The 24,433-nt window shown below is 45.7% G+C and overlaps 1 protein-coding gene and 1 non-coding gene across 2 annotated transcripts in view; one reads left to right on the forward strand and one right to left on the reverse strand.

The window, feature by feature from the left end:
• HCK (HCK proto-oncogene, Src family tyrosine kinase) overlaps positions 1–16,382 on the forward strand; it is a 42,219-nt gene extending 25,837 nt beyond the window's left edge. Inside the window, exons 7-13 of the mRNA XM_043883726.1 lie at positions 2,395–2,544; positions 2,888–3,040; positions 4,827–5,006; positions 5,830–5,906; positions 10,740–10,893; positions 12,801–12,932; positions 15,889–16,382. Coding sequence (XP_043739661.1) covers positions 2,395–2,544; positions 2,888–3,040; positions 4,827–5,006; positions 5,830–5,906; positions 10,740–10,893; positions 12,801–12,932; positions 15,889–16,091 — 1,049 coding nt within the window. The 3' untranslated portion in view covers positions 16,092–16,382. The remainder of the gene's footprint in view (positions 1–2,394; positions 2,545–2,887; positions 3,041–4,826; positions 5,007–5,829; positions 5,907–10,739; positions 10,894–12,800; positions 12,933–15,888) is intronic.
• Positions 16,383–19,892: 3,510 nt separating this feature from the next.
• Positions 19,893–19,999, reverse strand: LOC122682381. The gene has a single exon (XR_006337383.1). It is a non-coding gene; the product is annotated as a U6 spliceosomal RNA (small nuclear RNA).
• Positions 20,000–24,433: the final 4,434 nt, after the last annotated feature.

The raw sequence follows: 24,433 nt of genomic DNA on the forward strand, positions 1-24,433 counted from the left end.
TGTGGTCCCAGCTGCCTGGGTTTGAAGACTAGCTCTGCTACTTACAGGCTGTGTGACTACAAGTTAGGTACTTCATCTCCCTGGACCTCAGTCTCTTTATGTAAAACATTGTGGTGATATAAAATCTCTACCTTGTGGGGTTATTCATTCACTGTAATGAATAATATAGCTTATTATAATGCATATAACTATAGTCCATTATAATGAATATTATTCCTATCCATTCATTGCTTATTATTTATTATTCCTATTCATTCATTGTCAAGAGCCGACTCATTTGAAAAGATCCTGATGCTGGGAAAGACTGAGGGCAGGAGGAGAAGGGGGTGACAGAGGATGAGATGGTTGGATGGCATCATCGACTCAATGGACATGAGTTTGAGCAAACTCCGGGAGATAGTGAAGGACGGAAGCCTGGCATGCTGCAGTTCATGGGGTTGCAGAGTTGGACATGACTGAGCAACCAAACAACAGACATTAAAGAATCCACCTGCAATGTGGGAAACCTGGGTTCGATCTCTGGGTTAGGAAGCTCCCCTGGAGGAGGGCATGGCACCCACTCCAGTGTTCTTGCCTGGAGAATCCTCATGGACAGAGGAGCCTGGTGGGCTACAGTCCATGGGTTCACAAAGAGTCGCACATGACTGAGTGACTAAGCACAGCACAGCCTAGCATGCATGAAAATTGATCAGTCGTGTCCGACTCTTTCTGACCCAGGGACTGTACCCCTCCAGGCTCCTCTGCCCATGGAATTCTCCAGGCAGGAATACTGGAGTGGGTAGCCATTCCCTTCTCCAGGGGATCTTCCCAACCCAGGGATCAAACTTGGGTCTCCTCCATTGCAGGCAGATTCTTTACCATCTGAGGCACCAGGGAAGCCCCAGCATGTATGGTCAAGTGTAATTCATGCAACAATTTAAACCGCCCCCAAATCCTATGACATGGTGCTATTGTGGTGGAGAAAACTAAGAGAGGGAGAATCTCATAACTTGCCCAAGGACGCACAGCTCACAAACAGCAGAACCATGGCCATGGACTGAAAGAAGTATGTGTTTCTTGTCTATGTGAATCCAGGATACTTCTCCATCGCCAGCTCCTTAACTGAATCACATCTGCAGAATCCCTTTACCACGTGAGGTGATGCACGCACAGGTGTCAGGGATTAGGACATGACATTGTGGGGGGCCATGACTCAGCCTGCCACAACATTTAATACGGACACTTACATTTCATTGTTTATATTGTAGTAGTTGAACTGGATTGGTTTGTTTGTTTAATCTTTTTGCTTGTTTGCTTCTAAACAGCCTTTTATTTTCAGAATTAATGTTTATTTGTATTTAAATAACCTATGGATATACCCATACTGCTTTCACTATAAAATCATCTATTTTTATTTTTTAAATTAACTAATTTATTTTGATTGGAGGGTAATTACTTTACAATACTGCTATGGTTTTTGCCATACATCAACATGAATCGGCCACAGGTATACATGTGTCCCCCACATCCTGAACCCCCCTCCCACCTCTCTCCCCACCCTCTTCCTCTGGGTTGTCCCAGAGCACTGGCTTTGGGTGCCCTACTTCATGCATTGAACTTGCACTGGTCAACTGTTTTACATATGGTAATGTACATGCTTCCATGCTATTCTCTCAAGTCATCCCACCCTCACCTTCTCCCACTGAGTTCTAAAGTCTGTTCTTTAAATCTGTGTCTCCTTTGCTGCCCTGCATTTAGGATCATCAGTACCATTTTTCTAAATTCCATATATATGTGTTAATATATAGTATTTGTCTTTCTCTTTCTGACTTACTTCAGTCTGTATAATAGGCTCCCGATCCACCTCATTAGAACTGACTCAGATGCATTCCTTTTTATAGCTGAGTAATGGTCCACTGTGTATATGTACCACAACTTCCTTATCCATTCATCTGCCGATGGACATCGAGGTTGCTGTTGTCCTAGCTGGTAAATAGTGCTAAATAGCCTCGCTTTTTACCAAACTGGTGTGGTGTCTTGGTTTTTGTGAAAAATAGATAGATAATAGGAAGAAAAAGAAATAATAATGGACTCAATGACAGCCAACATTACTGAGCTTTTGCATCCTGAGTACAAGCATTCCTTCTTTTACCACCAGGCATGTGTTGAGGGGAGGAGATATGATGACCGATCCCATTCTACAGATAAGGAAACTGAGGCACAGAGAGGGGACTTGGTCACATGTCCAAGATCTCACAGCAGGACCTGGAACAGCCTGACAAGCACCCAGGCAGCCTGACTCCACCGCCCACTCCTACCCTCTGCTCCGCTGCGCGGGTGTCAAGACGGTGCCCGCAGTGGCCTTACAGGCAGTCAGGGTGCTGACACCGGGTGGTTTCTCTCTGGCCCACGCAGGGAGCTACTCTTTGTCCGTGCGAGACTACGACCCACAGCACAGGGACACGGTGAAACATTACAAGATCCGCACGCTGGACAATGGGGGTTTCTACATCTCACCCCGGAGCACCTTCGGCAGCCTGCAGGAACTGGTGGCCCACTATAAGAGTGAGTCCTGCGGGGCTGCCTCCCTTCCAGGGGCCCAGCTGGGTGGGCCTCTCTCCTGGGAATGCTAGTCAAGGGGGCGCTGCTGCCTCTGAGGCCTGCTAAGGTTTTCCTCACCCTCCCCCAGACAAACAGTTGCTTTGGATTCTCCTGAAGTCTTTGGTCTGTTGAGCGGGAGGGCAGAGATGCCATCTCACCATGCTCTGTTCTCCTGGGAATATCTTCGATGGAGCGGCCCTTTGGAACAGGGGCCAGATGCAGTGGACCAGGAGGGGAGGCCTGGAGGGGAGGCCTGAGGCTGGCTTGGGGCTGCCTGCCCTCAGCTGACCAGGGGGCTCTGTTCCAGAGGGGAGCGACGGACTCTGCCAGAAGCTGACAGTGCCCTGCATGTCCTCCAAGCCCCAGAAACCTTGGGAGAAAGACGCCTGGGAGATCCCCCGGGAGTCCCTCAAGATGGAGAAGAAACTTGGAGCTGGGCAGTTTGGGGAAGTCTGGATGGGTAAGGACCCAGGGCCAAAGCCAGGAGGGGAGATGGGGGAGAGGGAGGTTCTTGCTTCCAGGAACAGCCCGAGGCCAAGTGGGAATGCCACCCAGGGCAGAGAGGAGATTTGAATAATAACCGTAAAGGAGTGATTCCTCTGAAGCAAAGCAAATAGTCCTGCCATGCAAACACTGCCATGCAAATCTTTGAGGTCAGGCCTGTTGGGTCAAAAACTTTCTTCTAAGAAGTGGAAGTCCTAGATGAGGAATCTGCTTCCTCATATGGAGCTGGGACAGTCTGGGGTTGAGAGAACCAGAGCATCTCTTAGAATGATGAGAATTAAGAATGGGAAAGTGTAGCTTGGAGATTTCCAGGTGAGTTCAACGTTGGCAGCTGATGAACACGCTGTTCTAAGACCCTGCCGTGTGCCCAGCATCATGCTAGGGCATTGTAGGGCTTCAAAAAGACATATTCCATCCCTGCTGGGCTGCCTCTAATGATTTAAGGATAGCAAAGCCTGCTCTGCAGAACTGCGGGGGTAGACGTGATGCCTGGCCCAGTGCCTGGTGCCCCACACTGTGTTTATACTCCACCATGTTCCAAATGGGAGTGAAGACAGCTTACAGAGATGCAAACAATTCAGCCAGAAAAAAACAAGTTTAAAATCCACTCACCGCAACTATATATATTGAGAGCCTGCTATGTGTCAGGCACTGAAGAAGAAAAGGTGGCAGAGAAAGTATGGTGAGGAAGGTAAGACAGATCAGACTGATGGGGTTAGAAAACAAATACACACACACACACACACACACATATTATGTAAGGCCTTAGGCTCTTACTATACTGCTAGTGCTACTGCTAAGTCACTTCAGTCGTGTCCGACTCTGTGCGACCCCATCCCTGGGATTCTCCAGGCAAGAACACTGGAGTGGGTTGCCATTTCCTTCTCCAATGCATAAAAGTGAAAAGTGAAAGTGAACTCGCTCAGTCATGTCTGACTCTTCGAGACCCCATGGACTGCAGCCTACCAGGCTCCTCCGTCCATGGGATTTTCCAGAAAAGAGTACTGGAGTGGGGTGCCATTGCCTTCTCCGGCTCTTACTATAGGAAGACCTCAACTCTGCATTAGAGCTTCCTGGCAGCCAAAGCAAAAATGGAAACATGAGCAACATTGAGATTTACAAGAAGATGAAGATTACAAGATGAAGCAGAGAAGGGGTGGGGTGAAGTGAGGGAACAGCATGAGCAAAGTCCCTGTGGTGGGAGGGGGAGATGGCTGCTTGAGGGACTGAATGATATGCAGGCGGGTTGGTGCACAAAAGGCAAGGGGTAGAGGTGTTGGTGGATGACAAAGCTAAGTGAGCAAGGCCAGTTTATGCAGGACCTTGTGGACCATGATGAGACATGTTTATTTTGAGAGCAGTGTTAGGATTAAATAAACATTTAAAGCAAAGATGGTATGTATGTGAATGTGTGACAAAACAAAGGTAGGTGTGTGAGTGAGTGACATAATCAGAGTGATGTTTTAATCCCTGAACCCCTGCATGAGCCTTTGCAGATGAAGAAACCACAGTTCAGAGAGGTTAAGTGACCTGCCCAAGGGCACACAGCTAGGAAGTAGTAGACCGGCCTTCCAACCCACATCTATCTGAGGGCAAAGCACGTGTCTCCCCTTCCTTCTCTAAGGGCTGAGATGGGCAGGAAAGGCTCTCTGGAGGAGGCAGGTCTGCAGCCAGGTCTTTGGGGCCTGTGAGGAAAGAGCAGTGGGCCCTGACCGCCTTTTCTGCTTCCTGTCCTGCTGCAGCCACCTACAACAAGCACACCAAGGTGGCCGTGAAGACGATGAAGCCCGGGAGCATGTCCGTGGAGTCCTTCCTGGCAGAAGCCAACCTGATGAAGACTCTGCAGCATGACAAGCTGGTGAAGCTGCACGCTGTGGTCACAGAGGAGCCCATCTACATCATCACGGAGTTCATGGCCAAAGGTGCCGCGAGCTGGGAGCTGGGGGTACCGATTATGCCCCCTCTGGTCACCTGCAGAGTCAGAGGTGACTCTGACATGGTTCTTTGGCCTTCAAGATGCCCCCAGTCTGGCCAGGAACTCTTTTGACATAAACTCACTGAGCACCTTCATATCTCACTGCCCCACTCTCCTGGTTAAGCGGAGTGAAATCATGTTAGGGGGATGCCAGGAGAAGGGGAGCACATGGACCTCTGGGAGAGGGGGTGGGGCAGAACCCCTTTGGGTGATAGGAGAAGAGCCTTCTATGGGTTCACCATGAGCCCTTGAGGCTGGGGAGACTCCCTGGACCACCCCCGCCCCCCCGACCACCAGCCGTCTTCCCTGGGTGGTCCAATGCTCCAGGAGACTCAGCAGAGCATTCCTTATGCACTGGCTAAGCATCCTTTCCAGGCTGCTCCTGCACACAGTCCAGGATGTCTTAGGGATTTTTTTTAGGCCATTATTTCTCAATAATGTTCAATTCCTGCCCATTTCTCAACATACAGAAATGTCTCAGATGACATCCATTTAGAAGGATTTGACATCTCAAAGCTTTTATCATTTTCTAAACACAATTATGCCAGCCTTATAAAACCATGGCCCCAGTCCCCCAGGCTCAGAAAGCTGTCTCAATCAAACAACCAGTCTGGCAAGCACAAAGTCATTCTCAAAATGCTCAGATTCTGTTTCTCATATGCTAGGAACAGTAAATAGATACTTTTATTTAAATCCATTACTATGAACCATGTTAACCACTTGTTAAAGTCATGAGAGTAGTAAATGTTGTTCCCCCTACCCCCACACAGGCAGCCTGCTGGACTTCCTGAAAAGTGAAGAAGGTAGCAGGCAGCCACTGCCCAAACTCATCGACTTCTCAGCCCAGGTGAGAGTCTAATGGGGAAGTCGGGGAAGGGGAAGTCAATTATTTATCCAACACATGTTTACTGATTACATGCTATCATAATAACAAAAATAATAGCTAACACGTATTGAGTGCTCAGGATAAAAGTATTCTTTTTAACTCTGCCTTCTATGACCTAACTCGGGGCTTTCCTGGTAGCTCAGCTGGTAAAGAATCCACCTACAATGCAGGAGACCCCAGTTTGATTCCTGGGTCAGGAAGATACCCTGGAGAAGGGATAGGCTACCCACTCCAGTATTCTTGGGTTTCCTTGGTGGCTCAGAAGGTAAAGAATCCACCAGCAAAGCGGGTAGACCTGGGTTCGATCCCTGAGTTGGGAAGATCTCCTGGAGGAGGGCATGGCAACCCACTCCAGTATTCTTGCCTGGAGAATCCCATGGTCAGAAGAGCCTGGGGGGCTGCAGTCCCTGGGGCTGCAAGACACCACTGAGGGACTAAGCATGCACACAAGTCCTATCTCATATGGTCTTCACATGAGCCTTCTAGGGTGAGATTTTTGTTGTCTTTTCCTTTGTAACCAACTGCTCCAAAGTTTAGTAGCTTGAAACAACAATGTATCATTTCCCATGATTCTGTGGGGTTGACTGGGATTGGTTGGGTGATTTTTCTGCTCCACGCTGTGAAACCCAGCCCCCTCTTGAGGATGCATTCTGCTGAGAGCTTCCCTGGGGCTAGAATATCTGGGATAGTGGCTCATCCTCTAGGTCTGTCTCCAGTGACTCCACATCACTCATTCAATAGCCTAACCTGAACTCCTTTACATCATGGCAGAAAGGTTCCAAGAGGGAGTCTTCCAAGGGACTAAGCCATCATGAGCGAGCTCCTATTCACATTGTGCAGGCTAATGTCCTGTTGGTCAAAGCAAGTCACATAACCTAGCCCAGAGTCAGTGTAGGAGGGACTGCAGAAAGGCATGAGTCCCAGGAGGCGTGGTTCACAGGGAACCACTGATGTGACAGTCTGGCCACAGGCAGGTAATTGTCACCCCGTTTTACAGAACAGGAAGTTAAGGCTTAGAGAGGAAGTGAAGTGGAGATGAGGCAACTGAGGCCCAGGGAGGTGAAGTAGCTTGCCTACGTGACTGTGTTACTTTGGGGGGATACGGCAGTGAACAAAATGGAAAGTACTGCTATCCCCCTAGGGTTTACATTTATTAAACAACTGAATCTCTTAGAGAGCCACGACCCAAGTAGTCCTGGCTCAGTGTCAAAAGAATGCAGTATCCAGCAAAATTATTAATGTCCAGAAATCACAGAAACACTTCTTAAAACTCCATTTTCTTTCTCATCTTCCCTTCACTTATGGAGCTCTTCTCACCCCCAACCTGAGTGCTTTTCACTTCCGTCCTCTGCCAACCACTCTCTCCTGTCTGTGGGAAAACAGGGGAGGAAATGGGTACCGGTGGGAACCCACGACTGGAGCACTTCTCCCAGTCCAGGAGCAATCAGAGAAGGCTTCCTAGAGGAAGCGGTCACTAGGCTGAGGCCTGAAAAGAAGTTGGGCAGGTGAAGAGGAGAGATAAGGGTATTCTAGGCAGAAGAAGCAGTCTATGCCAAAGTCCAAAGGGCAAAACCAGAGCTCAACCTGGTCTGTTGGCGCCTGAGCCTGGCAAAAATGAAGGGGGCGTGGCTTGCAGCCTGGAAGGTATTAAGGGAGGGGGCACCTGGGCCCAGGGCAGGGCCTTCAGGAGACCCTAAGGCAGAGCTTATTTGACTATGCAAATCCTGGGAAGGGCATGATAAAAGGCTTTGCCTGTCAGAGTCTTCCAGTACCAGAGGCATATGGAAATCCAGAAGAGGCATTTTCTCTTCAATAAGCCCTACCTCCTGGGGAAGCAGGAGTCTGGCCTGTTGCTAAACTGTAGCTGTCACACTGGCAGAAACCTTGCTGGGAGGAGGGTCATGGACCAGGGCAAGAACAATTCTCCCCATGGTACAAACGGGGAAGACCAAAACCACAGGAGGGAAAGAGGTGCCAGGCCCTTGTGCATCCAGGAGCAGAGGTGGACTCAGAGCTCAGGGACAGAAAGGAGCCAGCCTGGGGCCTGGTCTTCACCTCTGGTCCTAGAGAGGTGGGTGGGCCCAGCAGAGACTGCCCCATCACCACCTGGCTGTGTAACCTCAGACCCACTCTGGGTCTCTTGGTCCCTCCATTTGTCAAATGAAGGAACTGGACCATCTTTGTGCTTTTCAAGTTTGAAAGCCTTTTTTTTTTTTTTTTTTAGCTATAACTGTGTTGGTCAAATGAATCTTATGGAGCAGCTGATCACTTTAAAATAGATTAAAACAGAGCTGCTGTGATTGAAGGGGTGACCTTTCTTTTGTCCCTCAGTTAGATTCAGTGTGAAGAGCCCTGAGCTGGAATATCCCTACAGGCCCTTCCAGCTGATTCTGTGATTCCCTGGTACTCTCTCAGAAGCAAACCCATGTGCCAATGACTGACATCACGGCAGACCATCTGGTGGTCATGAAATCTCACCACCTCATCAACTCCCAATTTATAGACCAACCCTGAACCCAGCCAACCTATCCACTATTCGTTCAGTTGACAAGCCCTTGAGAAGCAACACTGTATGCACACGGACTTAGGAATCATATAGAGTTTTACTGTTGAGCCCAGGGCTGCCTGTGTAGTTTTGAGCAAATAGCTTAACCTTTCTGAGGGCTGCTTTTCCTCAACAGGGACTGTTGAATACTTATATGCCAGACTCTGTTTTAAACACTTGACGTAGATTTAGAGTATGAATCCTCACACAAACCCTCAGAAGAAGATTCTATTGTCTCATTCTACAGAGAAGAAAAGTGAGGCACAGAGGGGTAAAGTAGTTTGCTTGGAGATCACAGAGATGTGGGGCTCAAGTTGAGCTGGCCCAACCCGGGAGTCACCTAAGCATTCTCATCTGCTGTCTTCTAAGTGGGGTTAGTCCCACTTGCCCCCTTGAACTCATGTACTCCTGTGCAAATCCATAACATGATATCTGCCCCTGAGTACTGAAAAATGCTAGCTACCAGCGTTAGTGCCTGCTCTGTGCCAAAAATTCAGGTAGGGTAATGGACACAGGCCCTAAGAAGGGCTGTCAGATTCCCAGTCCCAGTCTCCACTTGGACCAAGTAGTTACTTCTCTGGGATTCAGTTTTCTTACCTGTGAAATAATAGTGCTGAATGCAATAGTCCCTACCCCAAAGCAGAGAGCAAATGCTATTTAAGTATTAAATATCATATTATGATTAATGAATAAGCTACAACATCCACAGTTAATGTTATGGCTGTTGTTAACTGTTCGTCTGAACTCCTTATAAATTTTCCACACCCATGAGGCCAAGACTGCCTCACCCACTCCTGGCCGGCGATGACAAGCAAAATCAGAAAGTCTCCTGATTTCGTTAGAAAAGGCTGGAGACTCAGACCTCGGTTCCAATGGCCATGGGTGCCCCCTGCTGGCCACTTTCCACAAGCGTACCATCACTTGCCTCAGACCTTGAACAGACCTTGGTTTGGTCTGGCCAGACACCCTACCGCCCCAAATAATCTCACCAGATTGCAGCCAGCTGCAGTCCTCCAAAGTGTTGGAGTTCTTCGTGATTAAAGGCAGCATGGAGGCCCTGGGGGTGGAAATTCAAATTCTGGGGGTGTGATCTGACAAAGGTGTCCCTCCTCTGTACACCAGAGACGGTGGTAACACCTGGCTCAGGGACGTCAAAGACCAGTTTATGAACTATAAATGCTATTTTCTGAGTTTCTGAGGGTTAATCATAAACCTCTTTATGAGGGGTAATGCACAAACTCTTGTAAGAGGAAAACGTCTTTACAGAAAAATCCCACATCTTTCCATCGGGCTTCCCAGGTCTCATTGTGAGTAAGAACCCTCCATGCAGTCCATTATGCACTCAGAAGCCCTGATGACGTTAAAATATACATCAGACCATGTCACCCTCCTGCTCCAAGACTTCTCACTTCCCTTCATGCTCAGAATACAACCCAACCGCCTCTCCTAACCTACAAGGTTCTTCCCCCATCAGCAGCCTCCCCACAACCTCCGCTCTCCTCCCCACTTTCTCCTGGGCAACTTCTGCTCAACCACCTGTTCCATGAATACCTAAGCTCCTTCCTACCTCCGGGCCTTTGCACATGATGTTTTCTGCCAAGAATGCTCTTATTTGACAGAGCATTTGCTGAAGTTTCACCTCCTGACTATCCAATCCAAAACAGCCCTCTACACGTCATGTCCTAGTGCCTGCTTTCCCCCTTCTTTATGGCGCTTATCACCACATGTGGGGGCTTTGCCTGGCTCCCCACCTGTCCAAGTAACATGTCTGGTGCCCACAAGACACTCAGTAGATGTTTGTTGAATGAATAAAGGAATTTTCCCTACCCAGGCTTGGAAGTGAAGCAGGCATGAGTACAACAAATGTGATGTGAGCCTAGGTTGTTCCCAGCAAGGGGGTTGGGGATGAAAGCCCTTCAAAGTATCCTGGTGTGTGTGTGTGTGTGTGTGTGTGTGTGTGTGTGTAGGTCCTGGGAGAAATAATGCTTTTTCCTTAAAGTGTTTTCTGGTAGTCTTGTAACCCTAGAGAAGCTCCAAACTGGCCCAGGCTATGAGGATCCCCCCAGCCTGGTTAGGTAGACAGAGAAATGCCAATCTGAGACCAGGACCCTCCCACAAAACAAGAGGGGAGGCCAGCACAAGTGCTTTCCAGTTTTCTCACACTTGGACAGCCCTCTTCTGCTTTTGGGTGAGACCCACCTTGGGCTGGGCCAAATCTGAGGGTCAGGGTGTCTCTGTTTTGGGTGGAGATCGCAGAAGGCATGGCCTTCATTGAGCGGAGGAACTACATCCACCGAGACCTTCGGGCCGCCAACATCTTGGTGTCTGCGTCCCTGGTGTGCAAGATCGCCGACTTCGGCTTGGCGCGGGTCATCGAGGACAACGAATACACGGCGCGGGAAGGTAGGGGTGATGTCGAGGGCGCCGTGGGGCCCGCTGGGGTGGGTCGTGTGTACTGAGTGTTAGGACCTGTAAAAGTGGTATTAATAAAAATGCAAAGGTCTGTCCCAGTATCAGCTGTGTGGTATTAAGCTGGAGGGGCTCCATCTTGAGTTTTGGCCTCCAGTCTCCCCCACTAAATGGGGTCAATTGTAGATTGGGTCAGTCAAGTCATGTTAAAATTAAGGGTAAGGGCAAGAGCATCTTTAGGTGTGATAGACAAAAACAGAGAAGAATCTAAATGTCCATAAAGAGTAGAATGATATTTAAATTGTGGTTTATTCACAGAATGTTATTATGTAGTGATGAGAAGTTACAAACCAATGACACATGCAAATGTAAAAGAAAATGGATAACTCTCACAGGCATAATATCAAAATAAGGGAACTCAGACCAAAAAAGTAGATGCTGGATGGTTCCACTTATATAAAATTCAGAAACAGGCAAACATGTATGTGAAGATTGACAGCAGCATTATTCTTAACAGCCAAAAAGTGGAAGTAATCCAAAAGTCCATCAACTGATAAACAAATACACAAAATGAGATCTAGACATGTGGTGGAATATTATTTGACCATAAAAAGGGATGAAGTACTAATATACCCTAAACATGGACAAACTTTGCAAACATCATGTTCAGTGAAAGAAGCCAGACACAAAGACCATGTATTGTATGAGTCCATTTATATAAAATTCCCAGAACAAGCAAATCTATAGGGACAGAAAGTAGACTAACTCTAGCCGAGGCTGGAATAGGGAGCTAGAAAGAAATGGGTAGTGACTGTTATGGTCTGGGGAAGGGTAGGGTGAAAATGTTTTAAAACTCACAACTTTGTGACTATATTAAGAAAACCATTGAACTGAATACTTTAAGTGGCTGAATTATATGGTCTGTGCATGCATCTCAATAAAACTTTTTAAAAAAACAGGCAAAACTCATTTATTGTGCTAAAGGTCAGAATAATACTTAACCTGAATTGCAGGGGTGTTGACTGAGATGAGGCAGGAGGGAGCCTTCTGAGATGCTGAAATTTTCTATATCTTAATCCTAATGGTGATTACAAGGGGGGATACATATATAAAAGGCATCTAGTTGTATAGGAAAGATTTGTATATTTTATTTCATGTTTGTATGACACAGTCAAAGTGCAACCACTAAAAGAATGAGAATAGAATGTATAATTTCTAAACTAGGAGAGGATAAGCAGGAATAAAGAAAACTCAGTCCCAAGGGAGGAAGGGATGGGGGAGCAGGAAACACATAGAGAATTTTCAAAACTTGACTATGTACTAGATGATAAAGCAGGTCTCAACAAATTCCAAAGAACATGTGTCCTTTACACTGCATTCCCAACTACAGTGGAATTACAATAGAAATTACTCACTAAAGGTTAACGCAACCTACTCCAGACCATATAGAAGGAGAGGAGGACTAGAGGGAGAGACACCCAGTGACTGGGGGAAACCGAAATCTTCCCTTCCCCCACAGGGGTTAAGGGGTCGAGGTAGCAGGTATGACCTGAACTCAAAGTCCCTTAAATTTCTGCCATCCTCAAAGATCCTGTGACCTCTAGGACTCCACTCTTCAGGAGTTGTAGTTCACCAGGACATCAGCTGAATCAATGAGGTGGCCCCAAGAGGGCGAGTCCCCTGCCACACCCCAGGTACCTTGGCCCACTCCTCCCTACTTTAGCCACTGGTCCTCAGAATGGATGCTCCTTGCTTCCACGGGGGCCAGATTGAGGAAAGTCACAGTCCTGCAGGGGACAGATGTTGGCAGCTGTACTGATGTCCTGTTCCCTCCCCCTAGCTGAGACCCAGCTCTGACTGCTCCCCAGACTCTCCTTGATTTTGCTCTGTTCAAACCACAGGGGCCAAGTTCCCCATCAAGTGGACAGCTCCTGAAGCCATCAACTTTGGCTCCTTCACCATCAAGTCAGACGTCTGGTCCTTCGGTGTCCTGCTGATGGAGATCGTCACCTATGGCCGGATCCCTTACCCAGGTAAGAGAGAGGGCATCACCTTGGGGCTGCTTCCAGGGCAGCCTGGCTCCCTTCTCTTGTCATTGTGTCCGTTCAGACTAAGTTTTTGTTTGTTTGTTAGCAAAGTGATTCAGTTATATTTATATACACATATTAATATAAATTCTTTTCCATTACAGTTTATCATAGGATATTGAAGATAGTTCTCTGTACTATAAAGTAGGACCTTATTGTTTATCCATTCTCTACATAAAAGTTTATGTCTGCTCCACCCCATCTTTCCCCAACTGCCTTCCCCTTGGCAACCACCAGCCTGAGTTGGTTGACCCTCACTGAGTTCTTGACCTTCACCCCCAGCTTCTCAGTTAATAACACCATTATCTATCCAATTTCTTCAGCCTGGAATCTGGAAGCCTGCTTGGCCCTTCCTCTTCTCTCATCCCTTTCCATGTTCAAAGAGTCACAGGGTTCTAGCCATTGGACTCCAAAGCATCCCAAGTCTGTCCACTTCTAACTCCACAGCCTCCACCCACACCAGACCAACGTCCTCCATCATCTCACTGGTACAGTGGCCTCCTAAGCAGTCTTCCCTCTCTCCTACAGGCCATTCTCTCCCTGAGGCCAGAGGGATTTTTCTAAAATTGTGGATCAGAACTTTTCCCTTCTCCACCTCTAACTTTTTAAAGGCCTCCCAGCATAATTGGGGACAAAAATCCCAAACTCCTAACCATGGGCTGCAGGTCCGGCGTGATCCAGCCCCTGCCTACTTCTTCCCTCTCCCTTCATGTCATGCTATACCTCACCACCCAGTCATCTAAAGTACTATATAGTTCCCTGTGCTTCTCGTTTGCAATACCCTATGCTGTTTCATTCACAGCATTCATCACTGTTGATAACTATATTTGTTTGATATTTTCTCCATCAAACTCTGGGCTCTGTGAGGCCAGAAATCATGTCTGTATTCCTTACCGGTGCATCTGGACTGCCTACCTTTGTGCTTGGCATGTAGTGGGTGCCTAGTAACTATTTGTCAAATGGATGAATTTATCCCCATGCCTGTGGGCCATGGGGTATACAAAGATATATCTGACATGTAGAGTGCCTGGGATTCAGTAAATAAACTTTTTCTCTGTTCTTTTTCAGTTGGGATGTTTCCTAGGGTATCTGTAGCCAGAACCCTGGGGCAGGAGGCAAGGTGGCTATAAAGAAAATTCTGACTTTATAAGTAAATAGTACTGAACTTTAATCCTGTTCCCATCAACACTTTGAGAAATTCACTTGACTTCTACCCCAGTTCTCCATCTGTAAAAAATATGAAATCAACCACCTTGCAGAAGTGGTTCTGAAAATTAGAAATAAAAGGTGCAGACATTCGGTTCACTCATCAGTATGTATCAAATTCCTACTTGTGTGCTCAGCGTGGAGTGTACGGTAGGAGACAAAGCCCTTGCTTGGCAGGAGCTCACATTATAGCCTGAAGGCACACACACTAAATAGATGCACTTCTCAGTGGCGATCACTTGGAACAGAAAATGAAGCAGGGCCATAGGAGACAGAGTGACCTAGGGCTCCTGTGACACGGAGCATCGTCAGAGCAGGTCATATCTGAGCTGAAAGTTAGCGGAGTGAAGACTGGGGAAAGGATTCCAGATAGAAGGCACTGCCAGCTCTTAGGGCCTGAGTTGTATCTGAAGAATATCAAACAAGCAAGGTAGATGGAGACAAGAAATGAGAGCAGATGGTACTTGAAGCGGGGGTTGGCAGGGGCCCAGTCAGGAAGGATCCATGGTCATGGTGAAGACTGTGGGTGTTAGTCTAAGTGTAAGGAAGCTACTGGAGCATTATAGGCAGGGAAGTGGCATCGTCTGATTTCCACGTGCAAGTGATGCTTTGGTTTAGTGTGGAGAGTGGATCAGGGCTGGGGAGATGGTGGGCGCTGCAGCTGTGGCCCAGACAGTGGTGATGGTGGTAACTGATAAGTTGGTGAGCTGGCGCTGTGTTTTAAAAGAAGAAAGGCTGTGACTTGCTGATGTGGAAGGTGGGGGAGAGAGAAGAATGAAGGATAAGTCTCTTGGTTTTGATTGAGCAACTGGATGCCTGATGGTCTAGGAATAAAAATTCAAGAGTTCTGTTTTAGCCCTGTTAAATTTGAGGTGGCTTATCCAAGATGTTCAAAGAAGCACTTGAATATATGAATACGTTTGGAGTTCAAGACTGGTAATATAGGACTTCCCTGGTGGTCCGGTGATTAAGACTACCACTTCCAGTACAAGGGACAAGGATTCAATCCCTGGCTAGAGAACCAAGGTCCCACATGCCATACAGCATGGCCAAGTAATTTTTTTTTTTTCCAAGTAATTTTTTTAAGAAAGACTTGTAATATAAAATTGGGGATCATAGATGTTTAAATGGTTGTTCTTGAGGATAACTGACATAAACTTTAATTGAGCAAAGAAATGTTCCCACTCATAGGGTGATACTGAGTCGGCTACCTGACTTGTTTTATCTTGAGGTTTCACCAATAAAAACCAGGCGTGGGTAGTGGGGGTGGGTATGGAACCCTGTAGGCGGCAAGTAACAAATTAACAGACTGAGTGGTGGAAACAAAAGGTAAATTGTTACAACCCAGACTAAGGAGTCTGGCACTGGAGACAGGTCAGTTCAGCTGCTCAATGACTCTCAGGTCTCTGGGTTGGTTCCTCTGTGATTGTCTTCCCCATGTGGTCAGATGGCTGCTGCAGCTCCACAGACCACGCTGTGTCACAGTGTCCAAAGGAAGGAGGAAGGGTGTGGCCAAAACTGGGCACCGGGCCCCTGCCCTCACTGCAGGGGAAGTGGGGGAAGGGATGCCTGGCTTGCATCGTGGGAGGAGCTCGGCCACGTGAGGAGGTGGGGAGGGATGGTTGTTGGGGAGGCAATGACTATCTGCCAGGCCGACCCCAATCCCTCCCCTTTTAATTCCGTGGCTCCTTCTCAGGGATGTCAAACCCAGAGGTGATCCGTGCACTGGAGCGTGGGTACCGGATGCCTCGACCAGACAACTGCCCGGAAGAGCTCTACAACATCATGACTCGCTGCTGGAAGAACCGACCCGAGGAACGGCCCACCTTTGAATACATCCAGAGTGTGCTGGATGACTTCTACACAGCCACCGAGAGCCAGTACCAACAGCAGCCGTGATGGGGGCGGCCAGGCGGGGCCAGGCGTTGAGGCCATGCCTGCGTGGTGGCTCCCGGTGCCCGCTCACCCTTCCTATTCTCAGACACCCACCCTCCCTCCAGCCATAATTCCTCATCTGCCAAATGGGTGGGTCGGACTGGACACTCTCTTTTTGACTCTGGCGATCCACAATCTGCGATTCTCAGGACACCTCCAGTTGACATTTCTATTGCCTGGGACAGCTGGATTCTAGTTACTGCTGCGGTTTGGATAGAAAACTTTAAAAATGATTAAATAAATATTTAAATAAAAGATCTGACTGCTAAAGGTTTTACTAATAGGTTAGCTTTTCTTGTCTTGCCAGTTTTGGAACATTTGCCTTTTGGTGGATGACAAGTCAAAGGGGGAAGGACTGGTGAAGAGAAGTGGGGTTCAATGCTCCCAGTTTTCTAACTGCCCCTGAATACTTGCTAGCTGTATTACTTTCCTATGGCTTCTGTAACGAATTAGCACAAACTTGGTGGCTTGAAACAAAACAAACATATTATCTTACAGTTCCGGAGGTCAGAGTCTGAGATGGGTTGGCAGGGCTGCGTGCTTTCTGGAGGCTCCAGGGGAGAATCATTCCCTTGCCTTTTCCAGCTTCTAGAAGCTGCCCACATTCCTGGTTCCCTTTTGCTCATCACTCCAAATTCTGTTTCCATCATCACATCTCCTTCTCTGACTCTGACTCTGAGGCCTCCCTGTGTTACTTGTCAGAACCCCTGTAGTTACACTAGACTCACCTGGACAAGCTTCGCTGATAGCTCAGCTGGTAAAAAATCCGCCTGCAATGAAGGAGACCCCGGCTCAATCCCTGGGTTGGGAAGATCTGCTGGAGAAGGGACAGGCTAACCACATCCGTATTCTTGGGCTTCCCTTGTGGCTCAGCTGGTAAAGAATCCGCCTGCAATTTGGGAGACCTGGGTTTGATCCCTGGAGAAGGGAATGGCTACCCACTCCAGTTTTCTGGCATGGAGAATTCCATGGACTATATAGTCCATGGGGTCACAAAGAGTCAGACACAACTGAGCGACTTTCACTTTCACCTGGATAATGCAGGCTAATTTTCCCATCTTCAGTTCCTTAATCACATTTGTAAAGTCCCATTTGCCACACCAGATAACATCTTCGCAAGTTCCAGGAATTAGGAAGTGGACATCTTTTTTTTTTTTTTGGAGGGGGACTATTATTCACCTGTCACACTGGATGGGTTTTTGTCTCCAAGGAGCTGCATGTGCCAGGATGACAGGAATGACTTTACATGATCTGGGACAATGACTCTCTGGCCAAGCCATGTTTTTATGCAAGTTGGTTGGTCTGGATCTCCCCCAGGGCTGGGGGCTGCCTATAGCCCCTGCATTTCCCAAGGTCCAGCAAGCCATCATGGTTATGATGGACTCCTACAGTCCTACAGTGGAAACGTGGCTCTTGAGAAGTATCTGCTACACTGAGTGGGAAGCTCTCAGAAGAGGGGAGGGGTGGGGGGAGAGGTAAGAAGGGGGCAGAGAAGACAAGGAGGCAGCGGGGCCCTCCTGCCTGTTGTCTTAGTTGAAAGTCCCCAGTGGTTAGCCTTGCTGTAGAGGGAGTGACAGGAAGAGTTGGGCCATGGGATGGGGAGCAAGTGACACCCTTCCGTATTCTTGTATCTCCTGAAGGATCTATGTCCTTTTGTGACGCACCCACCAGAGTCCCATGGAACCCTATACCGACTTGATTCTGTACCCCTGAGTAGCACCGAGTCTAACCTTAGGCACTCTGTGTAAGAACAGTGGGAAATAAAGTGTTTTAACTTACGTAGTTTATATCTGAATTTCTCTCTTGCTTCCTGGTTTAGGAACGTGTCTTTGGGTCTCTGAAAGCAGAGCCCAGGGTCCTGTGATAGGAATTTGCAAACATGATTGGTGGCATATTAGATTGCTGTTTGATAATCCATAAGAGGAGTTTACATCCCTCCCTGCCCCATTGATGTTGAGTTTGGCCATGGACTTGTTTTAGCCAATGGGATATTAGCAGATATGATTAAGCAAAGGCTAGAAATGTGCTTGTGTGGCGAGGCTTGCCCTCCAGCCTTTTGACCTGAAACGAACGAAGTCCAATGAAGATGAGCAACATGTGGAAAAGATCTGGACCCAACCTGCAGCTTGGATTTAAACCCAGCTGAGCACAGCCTTGATCAACTGAAACCCAGCTGTCCTGTGGACATGTGAGAGAGAAAGAAACGCTTGTTATTATAAGCCTTTGAGTTCTGGGGTTGTTTTGTTATGTGGCCTTATTATAGAAATATATGACTGAGACATGATCTCAAAAGGCAAAATCTAAATGTACACGATCAAGGGATCAATTCCTTCCCACCTGCTCTTTCCGTTTACACTGCCCTCTGAACCCCACTAGCCTACACTCTGATTTATCCCTTTGGTCACAGCAAAGACTGATGAAAACATAGGGGCAGGCACAGCACCAAAAGTATTCTCCATGAAAGAAAAAAACTGATAAATTGGAATTTATTAAAATTAAAACTCTGCTCTAAAACGTTTAAAGAAAACGAAAAGCTCCAGTCTGGGAGAAAATATTTGCAAAACATGTATCTGATAAAGGACTGATAGCCAAAATATACAAAGAATTCTTTAAAAATTCAACAATAAGGAAACAAACAACCCAATTTAAAAAGTGGGCAAAAGACCTAAACAGGCACCTCAAGAAGAAGATAAGCAGATGGAAAATAAGCATATGAAAGATGCTCAACATCATATGTCATTAGAGAAATGCAAATGAAAATAACTGAATGCAATACCACTACACTCCTATCAGAATGGTTAAAATCCAGAATACTGACACCACCAAACGCTGGCAAGGCTGTGGAGCACGGGAACTCTGACTCATTGCTGGTGGGAATGCAAAATAGTACAGCCACTTTAGATGACATTTGTCTGTTTCTTACAAAACAAGTATAGTCTTACCATACAATCCAGCAACTGCACTCCTTGGTACTTACCCAAATGAGTTGCAAACTTCTGTCCAAACAAAAATCTGCACAGAGGTCTGTAGCAGCTTTATTTATAATTGCCAAAACTTGGCAGCCACCAAAATATCCTTTAATAGGTTCCATTCTTCCATCCATATAATGGACTATTGCTCAGTGATGAAAAGAAACGAGCTATCAAGACATGGTAGAAACTCAAATGCATACTGCTAAATGAAAGAAGTTGATCTAAAAAGACTACATACTGTATTCCAACTATGTGACATTGTAGAAATGGTAAAACTATAGAGACAGTAAAGAGGTCAGGGGTTTGGTGGAGAACAAGGGAGGGATGAGGAGGTGGAACATAGTGGATTTTAGGGCAGTGAAAGAAACTATTCTGTATGATACTCTTAATGGTGAATACATATCACTGTAAACTCTTGATGAAAGTGAAAGAGGAGAGTGAAAAGTTTGGCTTAAAGCTCAACATTCAGAAAACTAAGATCATGGCATCCAATCCCATCACTTCATGGCAATTAGATGGGGAAACAGTGGAAACAGTGGTTGACTTTATTTTGGGGGGCTCCAAAATCACTGCAGATGGTGATTGCAGCCATGATATTAAAAGACACTTACTCCTTGGAAGGAAAGTTACGACCAACATAGACAGCGTATTAAAAAGCAGAAACATTACTTTGTCAACAAAGGTCCGTCTAGTCAAGGCTATGGTTTTCCAGTAGTCATGTATGGATGTGAGAGTTAGACTATAAAGAAAGCTGAGCACTGAAGAATTGATGCTTTTTTTTTTTTTTTTATTTAAAAATATGGAACGCTTCACGAATTTGCGTGTCATCCTTGCGCAGGGGCCATGCTAATCTTCTCTGTATCGTTCCAATCCTAGTATATGTGCTGCCGAAGCGAGCACGAATTGATGCTTTTTAACTGTGGTGTTGGAGAAGACTCTTGAGAGTCCCTTGGACTGCAAGGAGATCCAACCAGTCCATCCTAAAGGAAATCAGTCCTGGGTGTTCATTGGAAGGACTGATGTTGAAGCTGAAATTCCAATACTTTGGCCACCTGATGCGAAGGGCTGACTCATTTCAAAAGACCCTGATGTTGGGAAAGATTGAGGGCAGGAGGAAAAGGGGATGATAGAGGATGAGATGGTTGGATGGCATCACCGACTCAATGGACATGAGTTTGGGTAAACTCCGGGAGTTGGTGATGGACAGGGAGGCCTGGCATGCTGCGGTTCATGGGGTCACAGGGAGTTGGACATGACTTAGTGACTGAACGGAACTGAACAGATAAACACTTAAAAACTCATAGAAAGTACGGCACAAAGAGTGAAACCTCATGTAAACTATTGACTTTGGTTAATAATAATGTATCACTATTGGGTCTTCAAAGGTAACATATGTACCCCACTGAGGCAACATGTTAATAACAGGGGATATGGTGGGGGGGAGGGCTGGATGAAGGAGTATACATGAACTCTATACTCAGTTTTCTGTAAACATAAAACTTCTCTAAAATGAAATTCTATTAATTAAATAAATATGAGGATAGATTCTGGGACACCAATTTTATAGGAAAACTGCATGCACTCCTCCCCAGAAGATGTCAAAGAAGGCATAGGTAAGATGCCCTTTCTAAGACATTATTAACTTGCTCATATTTTCTCTAGCTGTAGCTTTGAGTTTAAATATAGAAAAAGCACTTGTTTCCCCTTGTGATTTGTAAAACTGCCTCTCCTCATTCCCCTTCCTGGGCCCTCAATTTTGTCATGGATCTGTCCTCATCACAATAGGTTCTACTATAAGGCTCTATCAGTTTTCATTCTATTTGCATGCTCTCCCTTTCTGAGGTTGGCAATGACTGGTGTTGTCCCCATATCTTATCCATGTTCCCCCTACTGCTAGAGAAATAGAATTTTCTCAGGGACACAATTCCCTAGAATGAAGATTACATTTCTTACTCTTGCAGCAAAGTATGCTAGTGTGATTAAGTTATGATCAATGGGTTGTAAGCGGTAGCGCGGTGTAGCATCTTCCAAAATCCTTTCTTAAAAGACAACTAACGTGGGCTCTTCACCTCTTATTTTTCATCTCTTCCTCTTTCTGCCTAGAATGTACATGTGAATGCTGGAGCTCTAGCTGCCACCATGGACTCTGATGAAAATGAATTAATTCTAGTGATGGCAAAGTTGGGTGAAGCCTGAATCCCTGAAGCTATTTTAGGCACAGCCACCATATTAGCTAAGACAGTCTTCCCTAGACTTTTCACCTTGGAGGGTGTGACATGCACTGTTGGTATCCTTACAGTGGACTGAACTTCTAGCTGTTGTTATCTGCATCACTGTGCCTGAGAACTCTTTTTCTAAAACTGCAAAAAGCCTCAGCTTCCAGTGTTCCCAGAAGGCCAAAAGTACCAAGGAATTAACACCCTGTGGGATCAGTCCGAAACTAATGACCTGTTCCCTCACCCTCTGGGTAGGATAACTCTGAGGTGTGTGTTTTGTATTGTTTCCCAGAGTTTCCCCACAAGATTAAGCTTGTTAGTCACAATGGTAACTTGCTTGACAACATATGCTGTTTAAGTATAGTTCCAAGTATTCATTCCAATGAAAGTGGGCTGACAATGTCATGTATATTCATGAATCAGATGAACATGAAATAATGAAGGCATTCATATGTCAGAACTTCACTTGCTAGTCAATGATACGAGCAACTTCTTTTTCTTTTTGTTTGGAGTACAGTTGCTTTACAATGTTGTGTTATTTTTTTTTACTGTATAGCAAAGTGAATCAGCCATGCATACATATGTATTCCCTCTTTTTTTTTTTATTTTCTATCCATTTAGGTCACCACAAAGGATCGACTAGTTAGAAAACTGTTATTCTAGGATACATGTATCCCAATCTTCAGAGCAGCACTATTTACAATAGATAGGACAAGGAAGCAATGTAAATGTCCATCAGCAGAGGCATGGATAAAGATGTGGCACATATATACAATGGAATATTGCTCAGCCATAAAAAGCAATGAAATGTGCTGTTTGCAGAGAAATGGATGAGCAACTTCTTTGCTGAATAAAATGTGTCACATTTTTGTGCTGACCACAATGTTTAACAGCTACAAACACATAGCTGTTAAAGTTTAATCTGCATTATTGATACTTAAGTCTAAGCTGGGGTTTGGCAAACTAGATTTTATTGGAACACAGCTCACTATTTATTGTCTGTAGTAGTTTTTATGCTACAAGGCCCAGTTGAATAGTTGTAACACAGTCACATGGTCTGTAAAGCCTTATTTATCATCTAGCCCTTTACAGAAAGTTTGCTAACAAAGCAAAAATTCAAGCCCTGATTTGTAGCATTTGCTCATTTCTGTGGTGTAAATATCCCCGCCATGGCCAATTTCAGGCTACCATCCAGAACTGCATTGTCACTTTCATGGGCTTTAGGCGATCTTGTCTTTGTAGGACTCTTCCTCCATAAAACATATATTTTATAAATATCGATATAAATGCTTTCATTTGTAAATACAAATTGCAGTCAACAGCTGCACTGATATAAAAATGAATATACTCGGAATTTCCTGGTGGTCCAGTGGTTAGAACTCAGTGCTCTCCCTGCTGGGGCCAAGCTGTGCAGCGTGCCAATAAAAAAATAAATAAGCTCTGGTTTTAAAAAACGGAGTGCTAATATTATATATGAAAACTTTCACTCCAACCCCAATGTTTATTTTTACCTTCTGATTTTAGAAGAAATTATTTCTTTTAAACATTTTCATGGCCCCTAAAAGTATGGTGGGCCTTGGGCACTGTACCTACTGTGGTAATGCATAAACTGGCTCTGCTACAATCCAAAGCCACGGAACACAGGGTTGGGAAGAGATATGGAGTAGGACATGAATTAGAAGTATTCTGTTGTAAACATAAAATAGATGTAAATAAAATCAGGAGCTTAGGGAGTAGTGAAATTATTAGGAAATGATGAGTTTTGAATGTTTCATGTGTGTGTGTGGGTGTGTGTGCTCAGTCACTCAGTTGTACCTGACTATTAGTGACTCCATGGACTGTAGTCCGCCAGGCTCCTCTGTCCATTGGATTCTCCAGGCAAGACTACTGGAATGGATTGACATTTCCTACTCCAGAGGATCTGCCCGACCCAGAGATCAAACTTTTATCTCTCGTGTCTCCTGCATTGGCAGGAGGATTCTTTACCACTGAGCCACCTGGGAAGCCCTTTGAATGATTCATACTTTTGTTTTTAATACCATTTATTTAATTTTAAATTAATTTAATTTTCAATAATGCCCATGTTCAACAACTGGCTCACAAAATTCCTGAGAATTTAACAATCAGCTCTTGCAAACAGGAGCTGACTCCTCCACATGACTGCCCTCTGGTATCCCTTTCCCTCCTTTTAATTATTTTAAATTACTCCCTTTAAACTACTCTTGCTTAAGCTCCTGCATCTCAATTCCAGAAAAATAAACGACTCAATCAAAAAATAGGCCAAAGGACTAAGCAGACATTTCTCCAAAGAAGACATACAGATGGCTAACAAACACATGAAAAGATGCTCAACATCACTCATTATCAGAGAAATGCAAATCAAAACCACAATGAGGTACCATCTCATGCCGGTCAGAATGGCTGCTATCCAAAAGTCTACAAACAATAAATGCTAGAGAGGGTGTGGAGAAAAGGGAACCCTCTTACACTGTTTGTGGGAATACAAACTAGTACAGCCACTATGGAGAACAGTGTGGAGATTCCTTAAAAAATTGGAAATAGAACTGCCATATGACCCAGCAATCCCACTGCTGGGCGTATATACCAAGGAAACCAAAATTGAAAGAGACATGTGTACCCCAATGTTCACCACAGCACTGTTTATAATAGCCAGGACACAGAAGCAACCTAGATGTCCACTGGCAGACAAATGGATAAGAAAGCTGTGGTACATATACACAATGGAATATTACTCAGCCATTAAAAATAATACATTTGAAAAAAAAAATAATACATTTGAATCAGTTCTAATGAGGTAGATGAAACTGGAGCCTATTATACAGCGTGAAGTAAGTCAGAAAGAAAAACACCAATACAGTATACTAATGCATATATATGGAATTTAGAAAGATGGTAACGATAACCCTATATGCGAGACAGCAAAAGAGACACAGATGTATAGAACAGTCTTTTGGACTCTGTGGGAGAAGGTGAGGGTGGGATGATTTGAGAGAATAGCATCGAAACATGTCTATTATCATATGTGAAACAGATTGCCAGTCCAGGTTCGATGCATGAGACAGGGTGCTCAGGGCTGGTGCACTGGGATGACCCAGAG

This window comes from Cervus elaphus, chromosome 23, assembly GCF_910594005.1.
Source record: "Cervus elaphus chromosome 23, mCerEla1.1, whole genome shotgun sequence".
Taxonomy (NCBI): domain Eukaryota; kingdom Metazoa; phylum Chordata; class Mammalia; order Artiodactyla; family Cervidae; genus Cervus; species Cervus elaphus.